We start from the raw sequence: 19,477 nt of genomic DNA, 5'->3' as shown, positions 1-19,477 counted from the left end.
GACTAAAATACCTTCAGTATTGTGGGATGGAAGCATTGGTCATTTGGGCATGTCCTGTTTCACCCTCTTCCCTCATATGTGCGTTCTTTGGCATTGCTTGCTCCTGTTACTTTCCCACACACTCCGGCATTCCAGTACCATCTCTTCCGATTCCTCCACTTCTGAGTGAAAACCTTCTCTGCCCTTTTTGGTGCTTTTGGTTCTGTAGCTCCTTGCTTCCTGGCATATTTCTGTGACCTATTCCTATCTCCTGCATGCAGGCGGAGCGTGAGCGGAGGAGGCTGAAGAAAGAACGTGCTGGCCCATCGCTTCCAGATGCCTGTGTGCTTCACATGTCCAGCGCTGGCCGGGAGAAGGCACCCAGTCCAGGACAGGTCTGAACAGCATCTCTTTTTCAGTTGAGCACAGGAGGGCATGAACACTTCATAGTCTCCTCAAACCGTTATTGGGTGATTCAAAAGAGGCCTTGGGCAGCACCGAGTCCCATGTATTTTGACCTAGCAGACTACCCCAAGCAGACGGCAGACTAATAGAATTCCTTTGTGATTTCTTCGCAGAAGGAAGCCCACACTTGCCACAGGCAATTTGCCAGGTTACAGAAACAGGTAAGAAGTAGTGAAGCCTGTTGCATTGGGGTGCTGCACTGGCTCCTGGTGGGGCACAGCAATGAAGAATTTTGGAGTATAGAGGTATCAGCTGAGTCCCAGTGTGACATGGTAGGGAGGAAGCTCAAAACATGGGCATGCTAGCTTGTCACTTGTCAGGCATAGGAGCAAGGAAGCTTTCAGCACCGGGTTTCAAACAGTGTCTAGTAAAACACAGTAATGACAAAGCTTGCAGCACTGGGGTATTGGCCAGGCCCTAATGAAGCACAGCTTGTGGGAACTAAGTTTTATTCAGTGCCTGTTGTCTCAGATATTCAGTCAACATGAAGCAAGTGTGACAGAGCATGCACTTTTGTGCCTATCCAGATTTGGAGATGGGTGAGGAGAATTGGCACATTCTCTACCTCAGCCCTTTTAAGGATGTTTCCAATCAGTTGCTTTATGACTGATTAGCCCGGGAGTACCCTCTGTCTAGTTGATTAGACTTCTCAGCCATCTTCCAAAGACCATGTTCATCTAGGCCAGGAGTGGGCAAAATATGACCCATGGGCCGTATCTTGCCTGCCAAGGATTTTTATCCAGCCTCCAGCGGGTCCCTTGGCCCTGCCTGGCTCAGTCACAGGGGGCAGTCTAGGTGCAGGCAGCCCAGGGTGCAGGGCAGGGGCAGTGCAGTGGTGTAACTGGGTTTCCTAGCAGCCCCCATGGAAGCAGCTCTCTCTGCCTGACTGCTGTTGTCATAAAGAGCAGGCAGGCGGGATCTCCATGGAGACCAGCCCAAGACCTGCACAGGCAGCGCATGCTCAGCCAGGTGGATGAGATGGGGCCATGGGTGGGTGGGGAGCAGCATCCGGGAGCAGGAAGGGCAGGCAGAACTAGGGCTGGGATCACGGAATAGTGGAAGTACAGGGCCAGGGCAGAACTGCAGTCCACTCCCCTAATCTCCCCGCCTGTGGAACCAGCACCTACCACAGGTGGGAAGTGGATTGCAGCTCTGCTCTGGGCCCCAGCCCCCACACTGTCACCACCCTACAGTCCTGGCACTACCTGCCCATCCAACTCCTGGATGCTACTCTCCACCCGCCCACAGCCCCATTCCATCTGCCTGACTGAGTGCATCCTGCCCAGGAAGTGGAGTCCTGGGCTGGCCTCCACCCACTCCATCCGGCACCCCTGGTGGTGGGTGTGGGGCAAACAGCTCAGGGTTGGATAGGATCAATTGCACCCCTCTCCCCACCACAGGGCTGGGTCACCTCCCTCCCCCCAACCTGCACCAGTTCACCAAAACTCCTTAAGAGGCCCTCCAGCCCAAATAATTGCCCACCCCTGATCTAGGCCCAAGCAGTAGATGGTGATCCACATTAGGGAGAAGTCTCTGCATTCGGAAAGTTTGAAATGCTCTGGGACGAGAGAGAGCAACCTGTCAGTCCACCACTGAGAGAAGAGACCAAGAGGCTCAGCGTGCTCCTGTCAAGCCCATCTCCTCACTTATCTCCATTTCCCTTTGAACCCTTTTCCATCTTACTCTTCCAACAAGCTTCTAAAGAATCTCCTCTTCCCAGGGCCTCCATGTCCTGGACGTAGAATGGGAATATTAAATGCAAAGGTATTGCTGGCACCATAGCCCCTTGTGGTGATTAGTGGGGTTATAGCAGGATTAGACTCTGGTATGCACTTGGAGAGAATTTAGGGAACTGGAAAGAATATCCTCAGCAGGCACTGGCACTTTTTTACTTTCAAGGTTATAAATAAATTCATATAAGAGTTTTAAGCCCCACCAGGCACAGCAGAGCTCAGCTGTGGGACTGAAGACAGCACTTTGATGAAGCCTGTTAAAATGGCTACCTTTACTATTTCTGCTGGGTTCCTTACATGGTTCCATGTGGGCACCAGGTTTCAGTCCCTGCTAAGGTAAGCAGTTTTGGACTCATGCTTGTTTCAGTGTCAGTGTTGCTGTTGGGCACTGCAAGCATTCCCCTCAATCCTCTTGGTGTCCACTGACTTGATCATGATGATCTGCCAGGGTCCCATCCTAGTACTCTGCCATTCCAGAAACCCATAAACTTTGGGGGGGGGGGAGTTCTGTAGTTTTTCCCCATTATCAGCCCTGAGTCTGGAGGAAGGAAGAAACTTAAGTAGATTCAGAAAGTATACAGAATGCTTTTGGTGGAGGTTGTTGCTGTAGGGTTTTGGATCCACGCCTGCCATTGTCTGCAGGCCAGGTAACTTTCAAAGCACTGTCAAATGTAGTGCATGTCATCTGTACCTGGGCCTTACAAGGAGAAAAAAGGCAAATTTGGAACAAAATTTCTCTCAGCTAAGTGCTTGAAGCGCATCCACTGCCAAATATTCCTACTGATAACACATTTTAAAGAATCCTGGTAGCTGATTAAGTAATTTCTATTTGTTTATATTCCAAGTCCATGCCTGTGCACCCTATATATATCAGCTTTCTTTGAAGATCTCATTGTGCCCCAGCCCTTCCCCTCTGAGTTTGGAAGTGGATGATATGAATTATATCTTAGTTTATTATAGCATTTCCCCAAGTTTGTTGGCTTACAGCCTACCCTAGCAAGGTTAGACACTTATGTCCCCTTACTTCAGCCACTGTTTGCACCATTGTCCACCAAATAGTGCTTAGGGATCATTAAAGCACAATTAACCCTTAAATGGAACGTGAGATAAGAATGCAGATAACTCGGTGTCCTAAAATCAAAGTCTTGGACAACTTGGTGTCCAAAAATCAAAGTTTAACTTTATTAGTACAACAAGTATTATCTTAGCAGTTTCTGTATTCAGAAAGAGAAAAATATTCAGTACAATAATCTCACCCAATCCCAGATGTTACTTTGCTCAACAAAAAAGACAGCCACTCAGTTCCTGGAAGCAAAGGGTACGTCGTACGGTCGGACAGTCCAGACAGGTGTTAAAGGCTGGATTTATGATAACAATGATGACAAACTTTCTTGCTCCCCACTTTTATGCTTTTCTTCAACTTCACTCCTTTGACTCTTTGCTTTTGGATTGGTCTCTCTGCAGCCAACATATTGTCCATCTTTTATCTCGCCCGCATATTCCTTTGTCTAACAGTAGGGCTAACAGAAACCTGGTGGGATTCATCCCACGACTGGGCGGTACATATTGAGGGTTATAGATTGTACAGAAAGGACAGGGTGGGGAAAAAAGGGGGAGGGGTTGCGCTCTATGTCAATGAGCAATATACGTCAACCCTCATCAAGACGGAATCCAAGGATGAGGAAGTAGAAGAATTGTGGGTTAGGCTACATGGGGGGCAAGGAGAAAGGGATTTGGTGGTAGGGGTCTGCTACAGAGCCCCACACCAAGGGGAAGAAATAGATGCGGGGCTCCTGAGGCAGCTCACGGAGACCATAAAAGCTAAAGAGGCGGTAGTCATGGGGGACCTAAACTACCCGGACAGCTGCTGGGAGACAGACGGCAAAGTCCCACCGCTCACGCAGGTTTCTAACCTGTGTACAGGACCTCCACCTGACACAGGAGGTACATGGTCCCACTAGGGGGAATGCCATACTGGATCTGGTATTGGCAACGGGGGATGACATGGTAGGGGACCTACAGATCGGTGGTCACCTGAGGGACAGTGATCACCTAATAATAGAATTCACCATAAGACAGCGAGTGGGTAAGGTAACTAGTAGGGTGAAAGTGCTAGACTTTAGGAAAGCTGATTTAAATGAACTCGGGCGATTAGTCAAGGACGCACTGCAACGTAGGAGTTTTGAAATGATGGGAGTCCAAGAAGGGTGGCTGTGCCTTAAGGAAATGATCCTTCGGGCACAAAGCGAGACGATCCCCATGCGGGGTAAAAGAGAGAAAGGGGCCAGGAGGCTTCCCTGGCTGACCACAGAAATCCAGGGCAGCCTAAGGGCCAAAAGGGGAGCACATAAAAAGTGGAAACAGGGAGAGATCACCAAAGACGAATATACCTCCTCTGCTCGTGCTTGTAGGGAGGCAGTTAGACGGGCCAAAGCTACCATGGAGCTGAGGATGGCATCCCAAGTAAAGGACAACAAGAAATTGTTTTTTAGATATATAGGGAGTAAAAGGAAGGCCCAGGGAGGAATAGGACCCCTATTAAATGGGCAGAAACAATTGGTGACGGACAGGGGGGACAAGGCTGAACTCCTCAACGAGTTCTTTGCCTCAGTGTTCCTAAGTGAGGGGCACGACAAGTCTCTCACTGGGGTTGTAGAGAGGCAGCAGCAAGGCGCCAGACTACCATGCGTAGACCCTGAGATGGTGCAGAGTCACTTGGAAGAACTGGATGCCTTTAAGTCGGCAGGCCCGGATGAGCTCCATCCGAGGGTGCTGAAGGCACTGGCCGACATCATTGCAGAGCCACTGGCGGGAATATTTGAACGCTCGTGGCGCACGGGCCAAGTCCCGGAGGACTGGAAAAGGGCCAATGTGGTCCCCATTTTCAAGAAGGGGAGGAAGGAGGACCCGGGCAACTATAGGCCAGTCAGTCTCACCTCCATCCTTGGCAAAGTCTTTGAAAAAATGATCAAGGCTCACATTTGTGAGAGCCCGGCAGGAAAAATTATGCTGAGGGGAAACAAGCACAGGTTCGTGGCAGGCAGATCGTGCCTGACCAATCTAGTCTCTTTTTATGACCAGGTTATGAAACACCTGGACGCAGGAGTAGGGGTGGATGTCGTATACTTAAACTTCAGGAACGCCTTCAATACGGTATCCCACCCCATACTGGTGAACAAGTTAAGAGGCTGTGACGTGGATGACTACACAGTCCGGTGGGTGGCGAATTGGCTGGAGGGTCGCACCCAGAGAGTCGTGGTGGATGGGTCGGCTTCGACCTGGAAGGGTGTGGGCAGTGGGGTCCCACAGGGCTTGGTCCTTGGACCGATACTCTTTAATGTCTTCATCAGTGACTTGGACGAGGGAGTGAAATGTACTCTGTCCAAGTTTGCAGATGACACAAAGCTATGGGGAGAAGTGGACATGCCGGAGGGCAGGGAACAGCTGCAAGCAGACCTGGACAGGTTAGACAAGTGGGCAGAAAACAACAGAATGCAGTTCAACAAGGAGAAATGCAAAGTGCTGCACCTAGGGAGGAAAAATGTCCAGCACACCTACAGCCTAGGGAATGACCTGCTGAGTGGCACGGAAGTGGAAAGGGATCTTGGAGTCCTAGCGGACTCTAAGATGAACATGAGTCGGCAGTGTGACGAAGCCATCAGAAAAGCCAATGGCACTTTATTGTGCATCAGCAGATGCATGACGAATAGGTCCAAGGAGGTGATACTTCCCCTCTATTGGGCGCTGGTCAGACCACCGTTGGAGTACTGCGTGCAATTCTGGGCACCACACTTCAAGAGGGATGAGGATAACCTGGAGAGGGTCCAGAGAAGGGCCACTCGTATGGTTAAGGGCCTGCAGTCCAAGCCCTATGAGGAGAGACTGTGGCACCTGGACCTCTTCAGCCTCCGCAAGAGAAGGTTGAGAGGCGACCTTGTGGCTGCCTATAAGTTCATCACGGGGACACAGAAGGGAATTGGTGAGTATTTATTCACCAAGGCGCCCCCGGGGGTTACAAGAAATAATGGCCACAAGCTAGCAGAGAGCAGATTTAGATTGGACATTAGGAAGAACTTCTTCACAGTTCGAGTGGCCAAGGTCTGGAACGGGCTCCCAAGGGAGGTGGTGCTCTCCCCTACCCTGGGGGTCTTCAAGAGGAGGTTAGATAACCATGTAGCTGGGGTCATCTAGACCCAGCACTTTTCCCTGCCTATGCAGGGGGTCGGACTTGATGATCTATTGAGGTCCCTTCCGACCCTAACATCTATGAATCTATGAACAGACCCATCGCAAGCATGCCTCTTAATTTGGCCTTTTTCTGGTGTGTTACTTTGGGCATTGTCCATTGGTCTCCCTTATCACCTTTCATTAATATATCCAATGCTTTCATCCCTCTGAATCAACTGGTTAGTGCCAAGTTCAATTAATTGGAGCTGGTAACAAGGCCATTGCCTTATGTTAACAAAACTCACCATGATAAAAAAGAAAAGATATAATGAGCACCTATGAGCTCTACCAAAACAACTCAAAGCCAGCTAATAATAAAAAAAAAAAAATTAATAAGGACAAAACTTAAGCAGTTATTAAATAAGGCTAAATTTAAACAATACTATAAGCAAGTGCAACTTCAAAGCATTAAACATAACAAGCTACCCTAACACCACCTAAGGGGGTGAGAACATTGCAAAGTGGACTTACATGCTGGTGACTCATGAGGCTATTGGGGGCAGGAGCTGAAGAAATTGAGGGTGGGAACCTGGGAAACAGGGTCTGCTGAGGAGAATGTCAATCACCTCATCAAAATAGAGAAAGGAAAATGCAAATTAAATTTTAAAAAGCCAAAAGCAGGCTATACAATAGTGAACTTCAACTATTCTCATGTTGACAGGATCCATATCTCCTTTAGTCTCATCCAGAATGGCAGTTCTTGTCTCCTTGCTTCTGACTGATTGAGCTTGGACTATCCTTTTTCTTCAGGTGTCCCTTCTGAAGACGCAGCTAGTGCTGGAGCGGAAGCAGAAGCAGGACTACATTGAGTGCTGTGCCAAAACAAGCCAGGAGCTCTCAGGCTTGCACCAGGAGCTCTCTCATTCCTTAGCAGCTGTAGCCAGGGACCCCAAAGCTACTGTGCTAGAAATTGAAACTGAAAAGCTGGATGAATCTTTGAACTACAACTTGATTTTGACAGCTCTGGAATGGGATAGCCAGTCTCCAGAGAAACACCTACTGGATTCAACGCCAAGAGCAGCCCAACAGGGTGGACTGAGGTAGCAGGAAGTAGGGGGCTGAATCCATGTTCAACAAGTGGCTTACACCTGAAACCAAGTAAGGCTTGAAATTTGTCTGGTAGTTCCATCCTCAACAGCACCAGGCAAGTATAACAGAGACTCGCATCTCTTTCAGAGCTACAGTGGTAGCATTGAAAAATGTGATGATTTACACTGACCTGGCTGCAATCTGTCAAGGTCCCATCCAAAACACTGATTCTCAAGAACAGTGCACCACCCAACTGATTGTTGCCCACAGGAGGATGGAACTAGTCTGGATATGGCTATTTTCTGTTCTTAAAACCTATATGTGCAACACAGGAACTTTTCAGGTTGCACAGTAACATGTTCATAGAGAGTACTCTGGGGAGTGATTAGAGACGAGAGATGTCCAGGGAGTACATACAGGGATGGGGTTTGGGACAAAGGCTCATTGCTTGTGCATGAATTGAATTTTTCTTCTCAGCTCTGACACAGTGGGTCTGAAGGTCACCTGGGAGGCACAGGCAAGAGTATAGTAATTTACCAAACAAACAGCATGTGAGAAAGATCTAACATTTCAGGCTCCAAGGCACAAAATAACAGGATGAGGAAAATACTTTATTTGGAGCAGCACATTCCAAGGGGGTTTCCTGTACCTTCAAAGCAGCTAGTGCTGGCAGTAGTCTGAAATAGGCTATGGAACTAAATGTTGAACTAGTAGGGCAATTCGTATATTCCAGACTGCTCTCAGAGCTACAGCCTGATTCAGTACATTATAAAACAAGAAGCTCCACTCACGTGGAGATGTGCCTGGGAAAACCTAATTCCACATGCAAGCACTGTACCAAAGTAGCATATAGTCAAGCAATTTCCAAGTACCGAAAGGAAACTGATAGCTCTTTGGAGGTTACCTGGTGGGGTGGCAAAGCAAAATGTGAAACATCTCTATCTACACAAGAAGATAGTAAAATAAAAATTCATAAGGGAAAAAAAAAATTCAGATAAAGTTGCCCTGGGAATAACACTTTTAAATCCAAGGAATATACAGTGATGGAAAAGTAAAAAATATTTTACTGTCTTTGACAAATAATATTTTAATCTTTTTGACAGTGTTACCATTTATTTTTATATCTTTTTTTCTTTAAAAGATATTAACTTAAAATATATTTATGACTTTAACACCAAACTCAGTGTTGTTGATATGTATATAATCTTTAGATGGCAAAGATGTGGAAAGGCTGAGATGATGATATCTAGAGAGAGCTTTGACTAACTTGAATGAATTTAAGTCAGCAAGGCCAGACAAAATTTATCACAGGCACTGAAGAGATCTCTGAGCTGTTGGCAATTTTTCTAAATTAATGGGAGAAAGATGAGGTTTCAAAGGATAAGAAAAAAGTTAATGTAGTGCCCATCTTTGAAAAAGGAGATTCCAGGGAATTATGAACTAGTCAGGCTGACTTCAATACCAGGGAAGTTGCTGAAGCAAGCTTTAAAAATGTCAACTTGTAAACATCTGGAGGATGAAAAGCTGATCTGTAGCAGCCAGCATGGATTTAAGAACAAATCATGCCAAACCAACTGGCTCTTCTTTGACACAATAACTAGTTGGGGAGATGAAGGGAATGTAATGGACATATTATATCTGGAATTTAATAGGGCTTTTAGTTAAAGTTCTAGACCACATTAAGTAAACTGGAGAAATGTGAGCTATGTAGAATTAGGGTATGGTAGAGACAGCTCAATAACTGCAAGCAAAGGGATAAATGGATCAATGTCAGAATTGCAGGAAATTTCAAGTGGGGCTTCACAGGGGTCGGCCCTGGGTCCAGTGCTGTTTAACACACTTACTAGTACGCTTTGGCAGGCAAGGTTCTTTGGGTAGATATGGTTTCTTTTATTAGACCAACTAAATAGGTGGGGAAAAAAGTTCTTTGCAAGCTTTTGGGCACAAACACTTCTTTAGGCATTGGGAGACTGCTGTTGTTCTGAGTTCTCCACGGTAGAAAGGAGCTAAAGTAAACAAGAAGTCTGTGAAGATGCAAGTGAGTGGAAGTCTGGAAGACAAAGGATAGAGATAGAAGGGCAGGGGGGAGAAAGGGAGGGAAAAGTGTGAAGAAATGCAAGTGTTCAGCTGAAGGCAAGATACCTGGTGAGTCAGATGTCAGGCAGGTTGTAATGTGTCATAAATACAATGTCTATATTAAGTCCATGATTGTTTATATCCAGTAGATTTATGAGGTGAAGTTCGTAGGCTTGTCTATGAAAGGTGTTTTGTAAATTCCCTTTGAGGATTAAAACTGAGAGACTGGAGAAAGAGTGATTGTCTTGTGAGAAGCGTGCCCCCACAGGTAATTGGATATTTTTGTCTTTGATGGATTTTCCGTGTGTTTTCATTCTGGTATGCAGTTGTTTGTTTTCTCCTACATATTTTCCATTACGGCATTTTGTGCACTGGATGAGATATATTACATTTCTGGAGATGAAGGTGTAAGATACAGGAATGGTGATGCTTCTGTTGTGGTATACAGTTATTGTGGGACTGATGGAGATGTATTGGCAGGTTTTACATTTCTTGTCCTGGCATAGTCTGGATCCATTTGGTATGATTGTCAGTGCTTTGGAGTATGCCTATAGACATGTAGGGACACTGCTGACACACTCTAATTACAGCCAGACTCAATTAATTGAGTCTGCTAGAACATGCTAATTAGCCAACTCCAGTAGCCTCTACATCTTGTGTATCCATCCCCATGCTTCAAAATGGCAGAGGGGGGCTTTAACTAAAGTTTGTCAAACAAGCTTAGTTAAAAGTCCCCCTGCCGCCATTTTGAAACACAGAGCACTGAATACACAAGACACTGGGCGCTTTAATTAAAGCAACTCTTGGAGCTGTGCTAATTAAAGTGCCTCTCCCCTCCAGTATGTGTAAAAAGACATCCTTGGGTGCCAGAATAGTTTGCTGATCAGGTTTGCAGTTGACATAAAGCTGGTAAAGACTGCAAACACTTTAGAGGATAAAAAATATTTCTTAAAATCCTAGGGTTGGAAGGACCTCAGGGTCATCATCATCAGGTAGATTAAAGAGCTGGGCTAGAGACAGACCAATGCCACTCTACCTGACACTGCTTAGGCCTCATCTGGAATACTGCATGCAGTTCTGGACTCTGGTTTAAGAAGGATGTGAAGAAATTAAAGAGGATCCAGAGGCAGGCAATAAAAATGATTCATAGATTGTAGAGTCAGAAGGGACCACAATGGAGCATTGTGTCTGATCCCCTGCCCCTGGCAGGAAATAGGACCGAGGTCAGATGACCCCAGCCAGGTGACTATCTAGCCTCCTCTTGAAGACCTCCAGATAGGTGATAGCACCACCTCTCTTGGAAGCCCATTCCAGATCCTGGCCACCCTTACTGTGAAAAATTTCTTCCTAATATCTAACCTAAATCCACTCTCAACTAGTTTACACCAGTTATTCCTAGTCACTCCCCGGGGCGCCTTAGTAAACAGCGCTTCCCCTATTCCCCATTGACCTCCCCTAATAAATTTATAGGCAGCTGATAAATGGGCAGCTGATAAATTTATAGGCGGCTGATAAATGGGTTAGACAGCAAGCTGTGTGAGGAAACCCTGAGAGAACCAGGCATATACAGCTTGCAGACAAGGTGATTAGAGGAAACACAGTAGGAGTTTTCAACTATCTGAAAGGCTGCCATCAAGGAGAGAGGGAAAACAATTGTTCCCCCATACTGCAGGGGGCAAGAAGTAGAACAATGGTTTTAAACTGCAACAAAGTAGATTTAGATTAGATCTCAGGAAAAATTTCCCCTGTTAGAATGGTAAGGTAGAGGAATAGAAGGCTCAGGAAAGTAGCAAGATCCTCTTCACTGGAAGTGTCCAAGAAATGAGATAAGTATTGGCTAAGAGTGAATTGGATGCAGCATTTCTGCATTCATGGGGGTTGGCCGAGATGATCTTTGATCTCTTCCAACCCTATGATAAAACATTCTCATTCCTTATTTAGTACTTTTCAGTCACTATACCTTAAAGCACATTACAAAAGTCAGTATCATTATCCCTGGTTTTCAAATGAGAAAACTGAGACATAAAGGGCTAGCAACTAGTCCTTCAACAGGCCAGAGGCAGAACCAGAAACAGGACCCAGGTACACCCAAGTTCTAGTCCAGTGGTTCTCAACCTTTTTTAACTCCATTTCCTTCCCCCTCAGGAATACCCTCTCTTTGCTTTTGCTTATTTCTTGACTACAGAAAAATAATAGAACAATTTTGTTGCTAAGAACTCAGAAAAACCACAATAGAATAGAACGTTTTTGACACTATAGATTCCTATTTGAAATCTCTGGGTTTATCTTGTAAATAATCTGTAGGCCCACTGAACAACGTTAATACTGTGCAGTATCCTATGGTACCCTGCTTGAGAATCATCACTCTAGTCCAGGGATTTTCAACCTTATTTAATAAGCGTACCTCCAGCAGCTGGATCCAGAGCGGAGAGGGGTGGCGCATCACTGGACGTGGAGCAGCAGCACCACAGAGTGGTGAGGGCAGTTGCCGCGTGCAAGCTCCTCCCCATCCTGCTCTGCATCTGGCCGGCTGGGCAGTGCCTGCGTGGCCTGCAGAGGCACTGCTGACCCCCCACCCCCCATTCCTGCTTCTGGGAGGCAGTGGTGTGGGGTGGCGGGTGGCAGTGCTCCATCCCCACCCATCCACATGTACCTCCCAGGACCTTACCAAGTATCCCCAGGAGTACACGTACCCCCGGTTGACGACCCCTGCTCTAGTCACAAGGCCATTCGCAGTTGCATTACACTTGACATGATGGGTTGTGGAGTAGGGCTAGAGTAGGAACAAATAATCTTAACTGAAAACAAGAGAAACTATTTAAATCAGAATGCCCTTTCTGTAGAGCTTTCTGAAATGATTTAAAATTGGACTTAAACAGCACTCTACCCTTGGAAAATGCCACCTCTTAATTTTTACTTTTTTTCCCCGCTGTGGAAATGCAGAAGAGCAATTCTTCCATTGCAAAGAACTCAGAAAGACCACAGCAAGTTAGAATGTTTCTAACACCATGGACCCTAGCTTGAAAAGCTCTGGTTTTATCTTGCAAATCGTATTTGTATGCCTAACACTGCTACTATTCCATGGCACCCTGCGGCACCCTTGAAAGCATCTCACAGCACTCCAGGATCATATGGCAACCTAGTTGAAAATCACCCCATTAAGGCCTGCAGAGCACCAGAAGCTGTGGCACTTACAAAAGGTGAAATCTGGTTTCCACTCACCTAATTCAAAGGTCTCTTTATGACTAGATTTATCAAGTCTCCCAAAAGAAGTGGTTGATAACACTGTTCCCCCATCAGGTGACATTGTGTTGTCAAATTAAAGTTCAGACTGGAGTATGAAAATTATGCTGCCACTTCAAAGTTCTTCTGTAGAAAAAGGAAATAAAATACCATGCATTTAAAATGGTATTCTAGACATGTATCATGGAAACACACATACTTACAAATACAGACTGTACCTCTGAGAGCTACAAGGGCACAGAAAAGTATGACCCTCACAGGGAAAAACGTTAATAAGATACAATTGTCCAGAACATGAAATGGTTTTAATATAGGTTCCAGTTGGCAAGTCATACTCCCTTTTTGCCATTTTTGAGTGAAAAAAATAAAGACGCCAGATATTCGCCTTTCTTTTCACTTTCAAGCTGAGCCTTTAGTGCAGCCGTTCCTCGCACTCCGTGGGGTGTCTCGAGATCTTCCAAGAGCGCTGCGGGGCCCCGCTGCTAGGCGCGCAAGCAGGAACACAAGATAAAGCGAGATTTCACCTGTTTGATCTAGGTTTCGGGCAACAGGAAAGCGGCGCTGTTATTTTTCTGTAGTCAAAACAGGAGCAGAAGCAGCTCCGGGCCCGCATTTCCTAGCGCTGCTCAAAGGGCGAGAAGCACCGCTGTAACTAACGGCCCCCGCCGCTAGCTGCATCTCAGCCTCAGACGCGGCCCGGCAACCCCGGGGCAGCTGCGCGCCTCCGCGGCAGCAACTCCGGGCTGCCCAGCAGCTGGTCGGCCCCGTTTCCGGCGGAGGCGGGGCCCTCCCCCGGCACTGCCGCCCCAGCTCTAAGGACCAGACGCGATGACCCCCGCGGCCGGCCCGCCCCCGCCCCGCCCCGCCCCGCCCCGTGCGGTGAGGGGGGCGGCGCAGGCGCGGAACAGCAGCGAGCGGAGCCGCCGCCCACGTGCACGCGGCCGGGACTGGACGTCGGGTCCTTTCCGGGTCGCGCAAGGTGGCGGCCGGAAGTGGGCTCCGCGGGGCCGGTCGGCGGCATGGACTCGCTCCGGCGGCTGAAGCGGTTCGACGCCTTTCCCAAGACGTTGGAGGACTTTCGAGTCAAGACGTGCGGGGGCGCGCTCGGTGAGGGCGTGGCGGGGTGCGAGGCGGCTCGGCTCCCGGTCCCTGCGGGCCGGCTCCCGCCGCAGCTCCGCCGGGCGCGACCCGAGCTTGGTGCCGCAGGTCCCGGAGGCAGAGGCGCGGGGCCGGCGGGCCAGGGAGTGTCCCGGCCGGGGCCGCGGCCTGGATCCGGAGGGGTGGGCGAGGGAGCCGCTTCGCTTTCGGGGCACAGCAGGAAGGGCGGTCTCGCTCGCGCCCACGTGCAAGCAAGGATGGGAGGTAGCTGTTAAAATACCCGGGGAAGTCTGAGAAAGAGGGCCAGTCCTGGCGGCCTGCCGCAGAAGAAAACACCCCCCCCCGCCGTCCAGGGATAAAACGTCTTTCTGGTCCCACGCATGACGATTTGCCTGGCCAGCACCTTCTAGAAAGACCGTCTGGCCAGGAACCTCTGGGTGTTTTAAGTCCCAGCACTTGCATTGGCACAGCCCAGCCCCAGCTGAAGCCAGCCCCAGGGCTTCTGAGGAAGCCAGCTTGGTTGTTTCATGGGGTTCACACGTGCAGTCTGGGTAGGGAACAAAACCAGTTAGGGATTGAAGTATGCCCAGTACATAGGAAATCTGCAGATATAAAGCAGTCGCAGAGGGGTACCAGAAGTCACCTGTGTGATCCCAGGGCAATCTCTAAATTCAGAGTTTTCTCCATAGCATGGAAGCCCTGGAGCTTGTCAGTGAAACACCCGTGTTCTTTTGTCATGTTCTAGCAAAGAACTGAGTTCTTGGCTAAAATTAAAAGAAAGAAAAGAAAAGTCTGGCATACTCATGAGGCATGGAAAATTTCAGTTCAAATGGTTGAAGTCAAAGTTTAAAGCAACTGAAGGTATGGTCTAACAATGGGAAGTGTCAAGCAAAATGAGCCAGAGGTCATGCTGTCTTTACGTGCTGCATAAGTGCTTTCTGCACCGCCTGTAATATGTTTGTTCTTAATACTGAGACTTATCCACCACAGCCCCTGCTAATGTTTTTATTTTCAATTTGCAGTGACAGTAATCAGTGGGCTTATCATGCTGGTGCTGTTCTTTTCAGAGCTGCAATACTACCTCACTAAGGAAGTAAGTAGAACTGGGTATTACTGCCTCTTTGGGCATGTGGCTTCCGTGCGCTGTCCTACTTTTGGAGACTAAATAAAAAATTAAGGCTGAACCCAGGACTGATCTTTCTCCATGCCTGAGCCAGGCTTTTGAGTCTTGTAAGCCATGGGTTATTCCCTTGCTACCTTTCTTTCCTTTCCTTTGGATGCTAACATATTGAATGGATTCCAGGCAGTTCAGAAGACATCCTGTCCATGATATATTGCTGTTAAGTTGGATATTGCTTTGTTGCTCCAGTGAACTAGAGTTTAATATAAGCTTCTCTCATACAAAATTAGAGGTTCACTGCTTTTTGCAGTCTTTGGTCTAGATCTGATTTGATCCAGAGAAGGAAATAGGTTGTTGATTTCTGCTAATGTTTTATTTTACTGTGTTTTGGAATGGGACTAAATCTGCATACAGCCCATGTGATGATAGGAGAGTGAATTTCCTCCCTCAAAGAAGAGAGAGACTGAAGTACTGGTAGCCTCTTTCTCCTGATCACTGTCTTCCCAGGCCTCAAATTGGGCTTTTTGCACCTGTCAGCCTGAGCTAGGGACTGGGTCCATCTTCTGGAGAAAGAAGCAAAGTAGGCCAGGCATTGGCAGACTTGCCATTGTGGGCCAGAGCTTGTGACTTGCTGCAGGCCTCATTTTTCCACCACTCCTCAATTCCCCCAGAGCTCAAGCTGTCTGCACTTACCCTTCCTGCAGATACCCAACCCATCTAAAGTAATGGTAAACTCAGACTGCGGAGAAGGGTGGTGCAGAGAAGATAGATGCATGGTGCAGCTGTACGCTGCCTGATCCCCTGTGCTGCTCTGGGCCACATTGGACTTTCCCAGACTGGATGCAGCCTGCAGACTGTAGGTTGCCAACCCCTGAATTAAGCTGTTGGTCCTCTAGCTTCTTGTACAAGCAGATCACTTGCCTGCATCAAAAGTAAGAGAGAGCCCACCTGTCTTCCTGCAGGCTCCCTATGGAAATAAAGAAGTAAATGGTAACTTTAGAAAATTAAAAGCAATTTAAAATTATTTAAAGTTTAATAAATTGCTGCTTTGCTTGCTAGAAGCATTAGGGACGGTAAAAGTCCAACTAGGATTGAAAGGTACCCCAGCTGTGCTTTTCTTGTGTTCTGAAAAGCACCAGCTTGGACATCTCCTAATCTTTTGCATGTCAAGGAGGACTCTGGAAATGATTGAGGCTCCTGGCCTGGAGATGAAACAAGAGAAAACATATTGCAGTGCATTTCCAAGTGTAATGAAACTTTACTTTTCTTTGTTCTTAGGTTCATCCTGAATTATATGTTGACAAATCAAGAGGAGACAAACTGAAGATCAATATAGATGTTATCTTTCCACACATGCCTTGTGCTTGTGAGTAAATTCTCTACATAATTGAAAGCAAGGCAGTTATTACTCTCTGCAGGAGGCCAGATACCCTAACCATTAATGTTCCTAGTCCAAGATGGCTGCTTGTCCTTTGAGCACTAAAAGAAGCGATTTTGCTGTGTTTAGGATGAGAAATAGTCAGGACTCCTTGGTACTGCCACTTACTCAATAGTGACTATGGTCTTTGTGCTTCATCTCATTTTTCCAGGTGGTACAATGGAGAAAATGCTATTTAGCCACTTGTCAAAAGTACTTTGAAATCCACATGTGCTGAAAGAGAGCCTGGTTTTGACAGTGAAATGAATTCAGTTCTTGCCACTGACAAGGGATTGATCCCATTGCACTTAATGTTTCTATTGTTCTTTCAGAACCTTCTGCAGAAAACACTGAAGCGGGGACAGCTGTTATTTCCTGACTTTAGTGTTTACGTTCTGAATTTACATATTTGAGTAATGTGGAATCAAGTTCATTATGCTACTGATGGCTTGTGGCACTTATTTTCACTCTAATAATTTGTCCAAAAATCTTTTTATTAGACTTTGTAGCTAAATTACAAGGTTTATAAAATGTTGGAATCAAATCAATTGATCTGTTTGTGGTATTTTTGATGAAGGAAGTCTTTCTAACTGTTTTGATCACCAATAACTGAGGTATTTTAGTTAGTTAGTTTGTTAGTATTAGATATACTGTGCACTGGATCTTCACATTTTCTCCTGAGGAATAAAATGTTTTGTTTTAGATTACTAATTGGAAAACTAAGGCGATTAAATACTGTACTCTTTAATTTCTATTGCATATTTTCTAATGTGAGCAGATTTATATGTTCTGTTTCATATTTTCTGTCTGTAGCTAACAGGTTATTGTAAAAAAAAAAAAATAAGTATAATATATCGTGCTATAAACTTTGCAGATCTGCCTTCCATCCTGCCATCCTAAGTGAGTCATTTTCTTCCCTGGCAATATTTAACTCGGACAGCTCAGGAGATAAGGCAGTGTTCCCCAGGGAAGATAGTGACATTGCAGGAGTGAGTAGCAGACAGATCCTGACACTGCCACATCATGCCCAACAAAGTGAGATGCAGAGAAATGTGGTAGGATTGGAGTCAGGGTAAGAATGAAGTCATCCAAATAAATTCAGGCTTAACCATCAGGTCAACATTTGTACAATAGGCTGTGCTGGTGATCAGCAGGTCTTCCTTAATAAAAAAAAAAATCGCAAAATCTCTGATAAAAACCCCAAAATCCATGATTAAAATGAAAGTCCCCCCTGCGCCCCCTCCCCTCCACAGCCCTGCTAATGCCTCTCACTTCCCTGAAAACGCCCCCAGCCCTGCTTCTGCTCTTCGCTCCCCACCCCAACACCACAGGTGATCAGGTCATTTGATGTTGGTACAAATGGCCTTAGTTTCTTAGCACAAGCATGTTTTCTTGTGAGAAATAGTCTTACAAGAGTCAGTTGAGGATTGTATTCCTAGTATAGCAGTTTGACATGTAGAAATGCAACTTTATCGTTTTGAAGCTCTTGGCCACTATCACACAACTCTGAATATTGTCCCTTTCAGCTCCAACGTTCCCTCTTAACCTTCAGATAAACTTTTCATTCCAGGCCTTATTAAAAGGCTGATAGTTTCTTAGGTTTTTTTTTTTCTCTGTAGACCATGGAGAACCTTTTAATCTGCTTTGTTTGCTTGCTGGTTTCAGATTTGAGCATTGATGCAATGGATGTGGCAGGAGAGCAGCAGCTAGATGTGGAGCACAATCTCTTCAAACAACGTTTGGATAAAGATGGCAGTCGTGTGACTCCAGAGGCTGAGAGACATGGTAATGCATAGCTCTGGTGCCTTCTTCTGATAGATTCCCTGCTGGTCTTGCCATTCCCAATCTGCCTCTGTTGCCTTTTAAAAGGACTACTTGAAACATTCTTTAGTTACTACTTCAATCTAAACGCCTTAGTCTGGAGGTCAGCAATCTTTAAGGAGCGGCAGGCCAGTATAAGGCAACTGGCTCTGAAGGTGGGCTTGCTACATGGCTAATGTTTCAAGCTGCCTGCTGCTATCCCAGCCCTCCCTGTGCTGTGCCAAGAGCTGCTCTTGCTTTCACGCCCCTCTACTATAGTTACCACCACTGTCACTCTTTACCTCTCACTGCTGATTCCTTTGTTACTGGCTGCTGCAAACAGTCAGCAGTGAAAGAACTGGCAGTTGTAGTAAGAGGACACAGGAGAGGAAGGAGGGAGGGCTGTGGTGGCAGCAGGCTGCACTGTGGAAAAACTGATGCAGTAAGATAAAGGGAGATGTGCAGTGAAGGAGACTTGAAGGTGCCCCTTCTAGGTTGGCACTGGTGCCCACTTATACTATTGCATTGGTGGTTGGATGCAGTTGCTTGCCAGGCCAGATCTGACCTGTGGGCTATAGGTTGCTAATGCCTGCTCTAGACAATTGAGTGGCAAGTTCACAGAATTCTAATGTCATGATCTCAAATGCAGCTTCATAAATTGGTGTTCTCTACAGATCTAAGCAGCACCAACACTGTGACTGAGCCTGCTGTAAAGGTGTCTTTCACTGCCTGCTGATTTTTTGGGTTTTTTTGTTTCCTTTTCTGTCCTTGGGAGTCTGTGAGACTTGGTTTCTTTGAACATATTTTAGGTTGGTCTTGGCATCTCAAGGTGTTTCAGCTGAGAGCATCAGCCAGAAAGCCACAGGCTATCTAGATTTCTTCTAAACTAGTCCTTTTTCCCCCAGAAGTACTTTCTATTGCAAAACCGAGTTCACAGAATAGCGGTGCTGGTGCAGCATTTGGTAGGGCTTTGTCTATTGTGTATTAACTGCCAGAGCAAGTCTAATCAATGTACCTCCTGGGTTCTATATGTTCAGTGCAGCTGCACAAGGATTAGAAATAGCAGGGATATTAGTAAAGAAAAGGCCAGTGCGGATAGAAAACAGAATTTTACATTAGATAAAAGGGATGACAGAATGGAGGAATAGTGTCTGAATCTCTTGACCTGTCACTGAAAGCACAGAACTTGTTCACATTGACTGTCATGCTTATGAAGACTGGATTTTTTTTTTGGTTTGGGATAGGGAGGATTGGATTGTTTCAGTTTGTGATAGCTCTGCTAGCTGGCTG

The 19,477-nt window shown here is 46.5% G+C and overlaps 2 protein-coding genes and 1 long non-coding RNA gene across 10 annotated transcripts in view; 2 read left to right on the top strand and 1 right to left on the bottom strand.

The window, feature by feature from the left end:
- The window catches only part of CEP250 (centrosomal protein 250), a 128,512-nt gene extending 118,769 nt beyond the window's left edge, over window positions 1-9,743 (top strand). For 4 of the 5 annotated variants that reach the window (XM_014598380.3, XM_019485560.2, XM_019485558.2 and 1 more), the window contains 3 exons: window positions 261-374; window positions 558-605; window positions 7,155-9,743. In XM_014598380.3, the coding sequence (XP_014453866.2) occupies window positions 261-374; window positions 558-605; window positions 7,155-7,448 (456 nt within the window). In that variant the 3' untranslated portion in view covers window positions 7,449-9,743. Of the gene's footprint in view, window positions 1-260; window positions 375-557; window positions 606-7,154 lie in introns of those variants that run through there. The other variant, XR_009464367.1, reaches the window with a different exon arrangement.
- Window positions 3,307-13,610, bottom strand: LOC132252450 (uncharacterized). Its single transcript, XR_009464370.1, has 2 exons — window positions 12,732-13,610; window positions 3,307-7,181 (listed from the first exon to the last, which is right to left on the bottom strand). It is a non-coding gene; the product is annotated as an uncharacterized LOC132252450 (long non-coding RNA).
- Window positions 13,611-13,678: 68 nt separating this feature from the next.
- Window positions 13,679-19,477, top strand: part of ERGIC3 (ERGIC and golgi 3) — a 67,292-nt gene continuing 61,493 nt past the window's right edge. For 3 of the 4 annotated variants that reach the window (XM_019485561.2, XM_006266755.4, XM_014598381.3), the window contains exons 1-4: window positions 13,679-13,859; window positions 14,873-14,943; window positions 16,249-16,336; window positions 18,053-18,172. In XM_019485561.2, the coding sequence (XP_019341106.1) occupies window positions 13,772-13,859; window positions 14,873-14,943; window positions 16,249-16,336; window positions 18,053-18,172 (367 nt within the window). In that variant the 5' untranslated portion in view covers window positions 13,679-13,771. Of the gene's footprint in view, window positions 13,860-14,092; window positions 14,115-14,872; window positions 14,944-16,248; window positions 16,337-18,052; window positions 18,173-19,477 lie in introns of those variants that run through there. The other variant, XM_059733322.1, reaches the window with a different exon arrangement.

Source organism: Alligator mississippiensis, chromosome 9 (assembly GCF_030867095.1).
Source record: "Alligator mississippiensis isolate rAllMis1 chromosome 9, rAllMis1, whole genome shotgun sequence".
NCBI lineage: Eukaryota > Metazoa > Chordata > Crocodylia > Alligatoridae > Alligator > Alligator mississippiensis.
This window is presented reverse-complemented; position numbering and strand designations above follow the sequence as displayed.